Below are 12280 nucleotides of genomic sequence, written 5' to 3' on the forward strand. Positions count from 1 at the left end.
AGCCCTTGGGCATTTGCAGACCTTGAGCTTCCCTGGGCATGAGTGTGGCTGCCCCAGGGGCTGGGATCCATCCAGGGACAATGGGTGTTGTGACTCCAGCCCCTTCATGCCTCCATGGCTCTGTCTGAGCCCCTGGGCAGAAAGAATAGGGATGTTTCCATTTCCTCTTCCCTATCATTTTCCTTTTCCCTTCTCTTTCCTCTCCTCTTTCCCATTATTTCTTCTTTTTATTCCCTTTCAGAGTCCTCTTCCATCTTCCCCATTGTCTTGCCTGTCCTTCTGCTCCACTCTCCTTCACCTTTGCTTTCCCCATCCTTTTGTCCATCCCCTTCTGACCCCAAACACAGAACAATTTGCTGCTCCCCGATTCTCTGCCACAGACAGAAAATGACAGAAATAACGACCTGATTCTTGGGCAGGAGCCTTTACAGGGCATATTTTCATGCTGCTACATCAGCAGGGTCACCCAGAGCCATCTGCCCAGTACTGTGTCCATATGACTTTGTGACCAAGAACAGAAATGCCACAAACACATGAGAAAACCTGTTCCAGTGCTCGGTACCCTCACAGTGGCAAAAGAGGTTTGCACGTTTGAGGCAGAGGCTCCTCTGTATCTGCTGGTGCCCATTGCCTCTTGTCCTGGCACTGGACACCTCTGACAAGAGCCTGGACCCATCTTCTCGATGCCTTCCCTTCAGGGATCTGAGAATTAGTTGATGAGAAACCCCAGGTGTTCCTCAGAGCCCAGAGGAAATATTTCAGCTCCTAAGGCTCTCCCCAGGAGACAGCTGCTCCCTGTTCCTTCAGCATTTTTGAGATTTTACAACAGCTGACACCTAAACATCCCAGAGCATCTCGCTCACTCCTCCACTGCTGTCATGGGGGAAGGATTGGGAGGCCTAAAAGTGAGAAAGAGAGAAAACTGGTGTGTTTGGGATAAAGAGAGTTTAAGCAGAAAGGAAAAGCCTTGCATGCCACCAAGCAATCAAGGAATTCATATTCTACTTGCCATTAGCTCAGGTGTTCAGCCATCTCCAGGACAGCAGCATGGCCACACTGGCAATAGTTATTTGAGAAGACAAATGCCATCACTCCACAGATCCTCCTTCCTTCTTCTTCCCCCAGCTTTCTGTTGCTGAGCAGGATGTCCTATGCCATGGAATACTGACGGCCATTTCCCAGGTGTGAGGTTAAACACTTGCTCCCATCCAGCCTCCTCTGAGCAGATGCCTAAAGATTCTGCCATGCTTCTGCAGAGCAGTGGAACCTTGTAGATTTGGAGCTGCTCATGGGCTCAGAATCTGAAGTGATGGAGCACTGCTTGTACCTACCCTGCTCCCTGTCCTCTGCCCTCTCCCCAGCTCCTGCAAGTCCCACCACAAGGCTCTCTTTCCCCTGCCTGCTTCCTGCATCCTCCCTCTCCCAGCACTTCCCACGCTCACCTCCCTTGGGCATCTCAAACCCAGCATTTACCCTCCCACAGCTGCTGGGCACCTGCCACCACGGTTTCCCAAGCTTGGGACAATGACGGAGTGAGACATGACTTGGATGCAGGAAAACTTTATTGTGTCCAGAGGGGCAGGACAGGTAGTAAGCAGATTGAGGGCAAGACCAGAGCATCAGGTTTCCACAAAAGGTGGGAGGCAGAGGGATTTTCTCCAGAGCAAGGCTTTCAGCTCCAGATGCCCCCATGGTGCAGCATTCCAGATGCCGAGGAGTTGGCCCTGCAGCCTCGAAGAGCCCTTCAAGTCCACATGCTGCCCCGTCCAATATCTGGGAGGAGAAAGGAGTAGAGGGGAGCAGAGGGCAGGGGAAGGGATGAGGAAAGGGCTGAGGGTGTGTGGCACTGCCAGCTGCCCAGGTGTTGGCTGTGGCTGCTCAGCACTGCTCAGAGCCTCGTGCCCGCCAGCTCAGCCCTGCATGGGGGTGGTGTTGGCGATTGGGCTGGGGCCAGTGCCTGGGTCTGGGCTGGGTCTAGCAGGGCCCACAGGTGTCCCAGAGCTTCCTGCTGTAGCGGGGCAGGGCACAAGGGCTGCAGGCAGGAGAAGCGTAGGGTCTGCCAAAGGTGCAGAGGCCCCCTGAGCCCAGCGTGGCCCCGGCGCCATAGAGGCCCCCCAGCCCCAGGTTGCCCCCAAAGGCGGGGGCTCCGGACGAGCCCACCACGGCTTGCTGGGGGAAGGAGCTGAGGATGGGGCCGGGGAAGGTGACGACGACGGGGGGCGGCTGGATGAAGGCCGACGAGTCGGGGCACTGCCGGGCGCACAGCTCGTTGCAGCTCTCAGCGATGGGCTGGGGGACGGCGACGCCGCTTTTCGGTGGGCACAGGTCGTAGCAAGACATCTTTGTGTGAGGTCAGATGGTGCTCTGAAAGAGAAAAGGGATTGCAGTAGAATAGTAGTGGATGAGCATCAGAGCTGGAGGAGCTGTCTCATGGATCCAGGAGGAGAAGCGCTCCCAGACTTACCCTGTTCCCCAAGGAGAAGGCGGCCAGAGCAGAGGATGGGAGAGCCTGGCAGAGGCAGAGCTTTTATACCATCCCCACCATTGCTCAGCACCCCGTGGGCCAATGTGCAGAGGGGCACTCCCTCCTGCCCATGACAACGATGACAATGATGACAAAATTGACAATGGCGCTGTCCATCTCCTGCCCCGCGTTGAGTCAGCATTCCCTCACCACAGAATCACACGTTGTCTCAGAGCCTTTCCAGGTGTTTCTCCTTCAGGGGCTACATGGCAACAGCATCTGCCTGCTGGGGGCTGCACCCGGCAGGGGAGGGCCGTGCTTCTGCAGCTCCTGCCAGCCCCATGCTGCCCTGGGAAGACATCTCAGCCTTGTATCCTCAGCTGGATACCGCGGGAAGAAGAGCTCCCCCAGAGCCCAGTGGGGCCATTTCCACTGGGGGCTGCTGGAGATGAACCTTCAGACAGGACTCCCAGCTCCACAGCACAACGCAGGAAGCCCCTTTCCAGCACTGGCCCCAGGCAAGGGGAGTACCAACACATCTGTGAGGGGCTGGTGGGGCTGGAGTAGGAGTGGCACGAGCTTGTGTCATGGTGCGTAAGAGGGGATCTGTGAACTTTACAGCAAACAGCTCAGGAGGGAAGAGCACGGGGGGTCTTTCTGCCCCAGACTGGCAGAGGTCGATGACCAACGCCTGTAGGCAGATGGAGGCCGGCTCCGTAGGGCTGGCGAGTGATGTATTGTGCTGAGCAGGCAGTGCCGCAGAGGAGTGCTTCTGCTCTGCCATTTCATAACCTCGTGCCCCTCTAAATTACAGATTCACGACATACGTCATTTGGGCACTGGTATGCGGGAGGCCTATGCAAGGGGCCTTCTTGGTCAGTGCCAAGACCCTGGTCTTACTGGTAGCTCTGCAAAAAAGGCATGTGCGACCCTAAGACCAAGCCCTGGGGTAAGAGCTCTGGCATGCAGAGCACTTGCAATCAGCCTTTGTCACGCTGCGTGCCCTCTTACGCCCTGTGATAATGAAAAGACACTGGGGCTCATTTGGCCCATGAGGTGGCAGCTGGCAAGCGCCCGAGCAGGGTAATTGCAGGGGCTGATAGAGCGGGTTGGGGCTGCTGAGGAAGCGGCGTCAGCACAACAGCCCCGTGCCACGCAGGGAGGGACCAGGGGCTTGTCCTCCGAGGGCCACTTGCTCCCAACTCAGCAGCTCCTCCCCTCACTCAGCACACCGCATAAAAGCTCTGCCCTCAGCGAGCACTGGCATCCATCGCTCCTGCCTCGCTCTGCTCAGGAAAGGGAAGGTGGGTGCCTGTGGGTCTCTGCCTCCTGTGGCAGGGAGCGGCTTGGGGCCTCCCTGGCCAGGAGAGCTCTGAGGGCAGCAGGCGTGTGGCAGCTGCCTTGGACAGCCAGGGTGGGCTGAGCCACAGCGGGAGGAGGAGGGAGCCCCGTGGCCGGGACATGCAGAGCCAGGCCCTGCACAGGCTCTCGGGGAGTCTTTGTGTGCCCTCGGAGTGCAGAGAGGAGGGCACTGAGGGGGTGTTTGGGCTCAGGGCAAGCGCTGGGCACGGAGCTCATGGTGGTTGCTGTGGCCTTTGCTGGTTTGGGGCAGCCCTGGGAAGAGGGCACTGCACAGCTGGGGTATCTCCTCCGCATTCACGACACCTGTTCTTGTGGCCGTGTGTTTCAGGCTCAGCTCTCTCACACAAAGATGTCTTGCTACGACCTGTGCCCACCGAAAAGCGGCGTCGCCGTCCCCCAGCCCATCGCTGAGAGCTGCAACGAGCTGTGCGCCCGGCAGTGCCCCGACTCGTCGGCCTTCATCCAGCCGCCCCCCGTCGTCGTCACCTTCCCCGGCCCCATCCTCAGCTCCTTCCCCCAGCAAGCCGTGGTGGGCTCGTCCGGAGCCCCCGCCTTTGGGGGCAACCTGGGGCTGGGGGGCCTCTATGGCGCCGGGGCCACGCTGGGCTCAGGGGGCCTCTGCACCTTTGGCAGACCCTACGCTTCTCCTGCCTGCAGCCCTTGTGCCCTGCCCCGCTACAGCAGGAAGCTCTGGGACACCTGTGGGCCCTGCTAGACCCAGCCCAGCCCCAGGCACTGGCCCCAGCCCAATCGCCAACACCACCCCCATGCAGGGCTGAGCTGGCGGGCACGAGGCGCTGAGCAGTGCTGAGCAGCTGCAGCCGAGCCAACACCTTCTCCTGCCCTCCCTTCTCCTCCTGGCCATTGGATGGGGCAGGATCTGGACCTGAAGGGTTCTGTGAGGCTGCAGGGCCAAGTCCTTGGGATCTGGAATGCTGCACCAAGGGGGCATCCAGAGTAAGAAAGCATGCTCTGGAGAATATCCCTCTGACTGCCTCAACACATGGCACCAGCCTCTCTGGTCTTGCCCAAGATCTCCCTGGCAGCCTCTCCTGCCCTTCTGGGCATAATAAAGTTTTCCTGCATCCAAGTCATGTCTCACTCCTTCCTTGTCCCAAGCTAGGGAGAGCCTGGGGGCAGGTGCCCAGCAGTTGTGGGAGGGTAAATGCTGGTCCTGAGTTGACCAGTTGAGGTGAGGGTGGATGTTGCTGGGAGAGGGAGGATGTCAGGAGAAGAGAGCCCTGTGGTGGGGCTTGCTGGAGCCTGGGAAAGGACAAAGGGCAGGACAGGTCCTGGCAGTGATCCTTTGCCTCATCTTCTGAGCCTGGGAGTGGCACCAACTCCTGCTGCTCCACTGATTCTGGGTGATACCTTGGACTGGGGAGCTCCTGAGTTACCTCTAGGACCCCAGGGCCCTTCTTGGCTATGGGATTTCCGCCTTTTCTGTGCTCAGCAGCAGGTACTGCAGCCCATAATCTTCACACCAGTACAGCAGGTTCCTCCACAGCAGCTCTGGGCCATGATAAAGGTAGCAGGAACATCCCTGGTTAATCTCCTGAAAGTCTTAATCTCCTTTTTAAGTGGATTCATGATCTACATTCTTCCTATCTTGGTTCTTATTTTATGATGGTTGAGGGTATTTGACTAATTTCAGAAATTCGATGATTTTGAACTCTGTCAATGAAGGAGAGGTTTGTATTGTTTTCCTCTAACTTTCATTCTTAAAGTTCTGCTGCATAATACAATCAGATTTCTGCTTCCCCACCCCCCTTTTAAGTGTAGCTTTCTGAACGGTTTTATAGCTCATGAGGTTCAGCTTTCGGTATCTCGTTTCCATCCCCATCACTGGCAGACAAAAGCAGTTCATAAACACTGCAGAAATCCCAGAAATCTTACCTCTCACGGGGCTTTCCCAATGTTCCCTTGGCTATTGTTGTTTTACGATAACAAGAACATTTAAAGCTAAGAAAATACCCCACATTTTCTTCAACGTTTAACTGAGATCTTCTGCCAAGCAGAGCAGGCTGTGAACTCATCCGAGCTCAGTGCTCTATCCACACCATACATCCCATCCTGGTATCTATGAATGATGGCTCAGAAAACCACCCCTTCGAAGAAAAATGTGCAAAATACATCAGTGAGAACTAGTAGTGAATTTCAAATATCACAAAGGATTTCCTGCTCAGAAAAAAAAAAAAAAAAATTCCTCCTCATCAACTGAAAAATTTTTATTTTCCCATGATAAGCTATTCTGATTTTTTAATTCAGTTATAGAATTAAACAGAAATCAAATCCCTACATGGAATGCCTTTCAACCTAATGGCATGGATAGAGAAAACTGTTTTCAGGCCATTTATAGATCAGTTTGCACTGACAGAAAACTTCTGAAGAGTACCTATCAAATAAAGCGCTGCAACCCCCCCAAAAATTAAACAGACTTACTGAAGAACTGCATGAAGGGTTGAAAAAATGTTCATTTTTTGTCATGCAACTTGGAATACTGAGGGAGTCCAGTCTCTCCTCCCCTGGACAAGAGTGAATATTGCTCCAAGAGGAGGGTAAAGGACAAATGAAAACCAGAGAGGCTCTTGTGCAACACCGTGGGATTTTAATGTGAAAGAGAAGCCGAGCAGCCAATCACAGAAAATCAAGGCAATACAACAAGGACGAAGGAGTGACGCGGGTGTCATGCTCTGGTTCCAGTGCCCCGCTCAGGACCTGGGGGACAGCCAGGGGGATGGAGGGACGCGGGGGGTAGCGAGGCTGAGCCGTGCAGCCAGGGCGCACGGGGGCACGGGGCAGTGGGCTGCTGGGCGCACACAGCCACCTCCTGCCCCCGTGCCAGGGCAGCTGATGCATGCTGCTAGTGCCCACGGCTCTTGCTCCGTGTCCTCGTGCCTGGGCCTGGTTTCGGGGCTGTTGCTGGTTCTGGGCACCATGCTGGGGACTTTAGAAAGCCCCACAGCTCCCGCGGCGGGACCTGCTCCACCTCTGAGCTCCGGGCAGGTAATACCCCGTGCCACCGGAGGAGAAGCCAGAGCTGTAGGACCTCCCACAGTTGCCAAAGCCACTGCACCCACGTTGGCCCCCAAAGCCCAGGGAGCCCCCGTAGCCCATGGCATCTCCAGGACCTAGGGAACGGCCGTACCCAAGGGACCCCCCGTAACCTCCCAAGCCAAAGGAACCCCCAGAGCCCCGGGAGCCCCCAGAGCCACCCAAGCTCCCAAAGCCCAGGGAGCTGCCGTAGCCCCCCAGACCAAAGGAGCTCCCATAGCCTCGGGAGCCCCCCAAACCCAGAGAGCTCCCATAACCCCTATAGCCCCCCAAACCAAAGGAGCTCCCATAGCCAGCTGAGCCCCCATAGCCAGTCAAACCCCCCAGACCCAGGGAGCTCCCATAGCCTCCAAAGCCTCCCAAACCAAAGGAGCCTCCAGAGCCCTGGGAGCTTCGGGAACAGAAGGAACGCCCCAGCCAGGCTGGGCCTGACGACCCCACAACGCTCTCCTGAGGAAAAGAGCTCAGGATGGGGCCTGGCATTGTCACCACAGCCAGCGGGGGGAAGATCACAGCTCTGGAGTCGGGGCACTGCTGCACACATGGCTCATTGTAGCTCTCGGCAATCGGCTGAGGGCAGGTCACCCCGCAGGGTCTGCAGGACTCGCTGTAGCAGGACATCCTCCTTGTGACGGCTGAGTCTGCAATGCACAGCGTTAAGCAGGTTTCAGATGCAGAATTTGTCACCTGACTCTAGACCCCTGTGCTTGCTTATAGTCAGTGGAAATTGTGACAGCCCGGGGTTCATCGTCTTGCACATTATTGCCTACATCTGGTCACGTAAATCCTATTCTGGATTGTTTCCTGTCAAGATCTCCTAGATGTCATGCACAGATGCAGACATCTAGCGTCATGCATGGTGAACCTTGAGATCAGTGCTCTTGCTTGTAGCACGATGAATCTAATTTACTAAGACCAGATGAAGCAGACGAAAGTTTCTTAATGTATTCACAGCAAGTTAAGAAAAAGAAGTGTCGGATATAGCCCATCTCTTTCTACAGTTCGATATTGCTTCCCCAGCAGCAACTCAACTTCCAAATAGATTGTTTGCCTGTATGGGACAAATGCTACCACAAGGTGGTAGATACTGCGATCACTCTGTTGTTTTTAAATTTTATAATGCATGTAGATTCTGAATTGAAACTAAAACGCCTGGGAAATGATTATTCAAAGTAGCATAGAAAAACTTCCCGTTTTTTTCTAAGGGTTACACCTTCCGACACCAGCAGTTCTCTCACCCACGAATCCATAATATCGTGTAGAATTTAGCATTAAAAATAAAGAAGAAAAAACCCAAAACTTGAGAAGGATTGAGCCAGATTGGACTTACCTTGTTCACCGAGCGGAATAAACGAGGAGATATGGATAGAGAGGCTTGGAGCGGGGACAGCTTTTATACGTTTCTCAAACTGCTTACGGATACGAAACACCCTTTGTGCCTCGGGTCCTGCATAGTAACGAAACAACCTTCACGTCGAGGGATTTAATTTTGCTTGCTTCGCACTGCCACTCCCCACCTTCAAAATCAAGTGCGACCCAGTGTTGGTACCAACCTGTGGACATTGATTTGGTGACTGACAAGTTCCTTCAGACTTCTAATTGCCAGCATCGGCACTGGAGCATCTTCTAGTTTTAGAGTTGATGAGAAAGGATTAGTTAAATTTATCTGTCTTTTAATAGTGTCATTTAAGTGAATATGTCTGAAAATACAAGCGAGCTGGATAAAAAGAGGGAGAGAGGTAAGAGAAAGAAGCAGAATTTCACGTATCTACATCTGGTTTAGAAATGTGGGGCTTTTGACATCTGTATTTTGCAGATCAAATATCCTGAATGATTCATAAATTAATAAGGTGGATTCCATTCTTATTTTTACTGCTGTCTTTGGAATGCCACTGAGGCAGTGCCACTTCAGAGATATTGCAGATCCTCCATGGAGCGATAAGAGGCTTTACAAACGCCCACTGAAAATTCATATTTGATGTGTCGTAGCGTTGTTATACACAAACACGCAACTATCGGCACACAATTTAGAGACGCTGAATGGAGCGCTTTGTGTAATTAGGTACAACTTCGTGCATAAGAGGTGGAGTCATTTAGAGGTGAGAGCAAGTGGTCTGGAGAGTCTAAGAGCAGAGATTTTAGGACATCAGAGACCCCTTGTTTTTCAGAATGTGGACAGAAAGCCAGTTAAGCCCGAAAATTCAGGTGAATTGTAATGGGGCTCTTCCCCACCTCTGAATTTAAGGCAATAGACATTTTAGACATATTAGCAAAATACTGGCGCATAAAGGGAGATGAAGCTACTACTTATAGTCCATAGCACGGACATGTCATGATCTCCCCAAACAGATTAATACTTGGTAAAACAAAGAACTCGATAACATGAATGAAAATCAAATCATTTCAGGCATTTGAAGTTGTAAACCGCAGTCTGGTTAAGGGATCAAAAGAATTTTGACATTGGCTGGCGTATTTTTAAATGATGCTGTTTCATAACAAGGGAGCTTCTAAAATCCTGCCCTTCTTTATTTAATATGATAACAGCAGAAATTGCATGCGCTGCTTATTAATGAGTATTTGTGAAGCAGCTTAAAGTCATTATCTTCCAGGAGCCTCTCATTATTATCAGCAAATCCTGATGACGCTTCGAAGGCACACCTGTCTTACAATGTAAAGGTGATTTATAGCTTATCTTTTGTAATACTGTAAAATTAGAAAACAACAGATTTGCAAATAACTGTATGATGCCACAGACCTACCCCCTTAAAATAGATCTTTTTACGTACTATTTTATGAATTTCCCACTGTTAAGTGGTCGGTACTTCAGGGTGGGGAGGGGAAGAAAATTCGGATTGATTTGAAATGTATTTTAGCAGAGCTTCTAGAAGCAGAGGAATCAAATTAAATTTTGAAATGTTTGGGATTAGCTTTAGGCCAAGACCCTGTCAACAGTTCTGGTTGTATCAGCAAGGTCATTTCTGTTTCTTTGGAGGTGTCGCTTAGCCCAGTCATTCTTCTAACCTGGTGTCACCTCAGTTGCCTCAGAAGAACCGAGAGAAAGAGGTTGGAAAAGGTTTCAACAGACCGATGCTGACTTCACTTGGGTCGCAGTTAATATTTCTAGTGATGATGGGACGGTATCATTCCCCTCTATCATTTGATGGGTGCGTAATCAGACACTGATATCCCTGCCTGGGCTAATTATTGGTAAAATAAAAAGTTTAGAGCACAAGCTAAAAACTTGGGCAGGATTTATTGTTTTCATGCTGTTATCAATAGTGCTGTCCCATCAGGGACGAGCCTGGGTCGTGTCAGCTCTTTGCTCTGCTGTCTAAAAACATTGATATAGATCCTTAGCCAACTGCAAGGAGAACTTGCATCCTCTTGGAGTCAAACTCCTGGCTCACGTCGGACGAACTTCACCTGCTTTGTGTCCGTGGCACCAAGAAGTTCTCCACATCGTGCAGCTGCCACACTGAACATTTGAATGGGCCTAACACGACGCACGACTCTTGTTCTGGTTTTCAGTCGAGGACTGCAGGGTAACCCTTCATCTGCAAGTTCCCCAAATCCCCTAAAATGACAATCGCAGAGAACTGGTCGTCGTCAGCAGTTGTTATCACGCCCACACTAACGTTTGGGAGGGACACTGCTGAGGTGGCAAAATTCAAGCTCCCACTATCGTGTTTGTTTTGTAACAGATTAGGACCAAAGGCACAAAGGCTGGCCTAAAGAAGCCTATAAAAGCTCGTATCACCCGCAGTCCTTATATCGGTTGCTCTTGTCTCGGCCTCTGCAGCGAACAAGGTAAGAGTGATTTCACTCATTCTTTCTACTACTATTAGCATTTACTTTTGGTCACGGAGACGATCCTTGAATGTGTTTTTACAGACACATGTCCTCTGTTTCCTTCTGAAAATGTGTCTTTGTCCAGATGCAGCATCAGGAATTACTGCATTAGGATAGGAAGTAGATCTCCAAGCTACAGAAATACTTGGGGTGACTTACACCTCATAAAGTCGGAATAAATAGAGCCAATGAAACTTTTCTCCTACTCTTAAGTTGCTGTAGACAGATCTACCTAATTTATCTAGTGCTGAAGTTCTGTTTCACATCAAATTATTTATAAAGGTGATCAAGATGAGAAGAAAGAAAGGATAAAATTGAGTTAATATAAGAATGAGTTTTATTTGTTAGTATGGATAAATATATCCATTTTCTTGTTAACTTCTGATATCGCAGACACAGAGTTAGAGATTAATAATCTTGGTTCATCTCGTCCCAGCCCAGCTCTACTATTTCTTCATTTACCTTAAAACCCCTTAACGCTGTGCATTGCAGACTCACAAGCGTCACAAGGAGGATGTCCTGCTACAGCGAGTCCTGCAGACCCTGCGGGGTGACTTGCCCTCAGCCGATTGCCGAGAGCTACAATGAGCCATGTGTGCAGCAGTGCCCCGACTCCAGAGCTGTGATCTTCCCCCCGCCGGCTGTGGTGACAATGCCAGGCCCCATCCTGAGCTCTTTTCCTCAGGAGAGCGTTGTGGGGTCGTCAGGCCCAGCCTGGCTGGGGCGTTCCTTCAGTTCCCGAAGCTCCCAGGGCTCTGGGGGCTCCTTTGGTTTGGGAGGCTTCGGGGGCTATGGGAGCTCCCTGGGTCTGGGGGGTTTGACTGGCTATGGGGGCTCAGCTGGCTATGGGAGCTCCTTTGGTTTGGGGGGCTATAGGGGTTATGGGAGCTCTCTGGGTTTGGGGGGCTCCCGAGGCTATGGGAGCTCCTTTGGTCTGGGGGGCTACGGCAGCTCCCTGGGCTTTGGGGGCTTGGGTGGCTCTGGGGGCTCCCGGGGCTCTGGGGGTTCCTTTGGCTTGGGAGGTTACGGGGGGTCCCTTGGGTACGGCCGTTCCCTAGGTCCTGGAGATGCCATGGGCTACGGGGGCTCCCTGGGCTTTGGGGGCCAACGTGGGTGCAGTGGCTTTGGCAACTGTGGGAGGTCCTACAGCTCTGGCTTCTCCTCCGGTGGCACGGGGTATTACCTGCCCGGAGCTCAGAGGTGGAGCAGGTCCCGCCGCGGGAGCTGTGGGGCTTTCTAAAGTCCCCAGCATGGTGCCCAGAACCAGCAACAGCCCCGAAACCAGGCCCAGGCACGAGGACACGGAGCAAGAGCCGTGGGCACTAGCAGCATGCATCAGCTGCCCTGGCACGGGGGCAGGAGGTGGCTGTGTGCGCCCAGCAGCCCACTGCCCCGTGCCCCCGTGCGCCCTGGCTGCACGGCTCAGCCTCGCTACCCCCCGCGTCCCTCCATCCCCCTGGCTGTCCCCCAGGTCCTGAGCGGGGCACTGGAACCAGAGCATGACACCCGCGTCACTCCTTCGTCCTTGTTGTATTGCCTTGATTTTCTGTG

General features: G+C 52.7%; 4 protein-coding genes across 4 annotated transcripts; 2 read left to right on the plus strand and 2 right to left on the minus strand.

Annotated features, from left to right (window-relative positions):
* Positions 1-1974: 1974 nt before the first annotated feature.
* LOC113488682 (scale keratin-like) lies at positions 1975-2343 on the minus strand. The gene has a single exon (XM_026863968.1). It carries the CDS (start codon positions 2338-2340, stop codon positions 1975-1977), a length of 366 nt encoding a protein of 121 aa, XP_026719769.1. The 5' UTR covers positions 2341-2343.
* A 1816-nt stretch (positions 2344-4159) lies between these two features.
* On the plus strand, positions 4160-4578 carry LOC113488681 (scale keratin-like). Its single transcript, XM_026863967.1, has one exon. The coding sequence runs from the start codon at positions 4176-4178 to the stop codon at positions 4539-4541; it is 366 nt and encodes a 121-aa protein (XP_026719768.1). The 5' UTR covers positions 4160-4175; the 3' UTR covers positions 4542-4578.
* Positions 4579-6674: 2096 nt separating this feature from the next.
* LOC113488714 (claw keratin-like) lies at positions 6675-7501 on the minus strand. Its single transcript, XM_026864008.1, has 2 exons — positions 7030-7501; positions 6675-6993 (listed from the first exon to the last, which is right to left on the minus strand). Exons 1-2 carry the CDS (start codon positions 7499-7501, stop codon positions 6776-6778), a joined length of 690 nt encoding a protein of 229 aa, XP_026719809.1. The 3' UTR covers positions 6675-6775.
* Positions 7502-11243: 3742 nt separating this feature from the next.
* On the plus strand, positions 11244-11969 carry LOC113488627 (claw keratin-like). The gene has a single exon (XM_026863907.1). It carries the CDS (start codon positions 11244-11246, stop codon positions 11967-11969), a length of 726 nt encoding a protein of 241 aa, XP_026719708.1.
* The last annotated feature ends 311 nt before the right edge of the window (positions 11970-12280 follow it).

Source organism: Athene cunicularia (assembly GCF_003259725.1).
Source record: "Athene cunicularia isolate RWA chromosome 25 unlocalized genomic scaffold, athCun1 chr25_part1, whole genome shotgun sequence".
Taxonomy (NCBI): domain Eukaryota; kingdom Metazoa; phylum Chordata; class Aves; order Strigiformes; family Strigidae; genus Athene; species Athene cunicularia.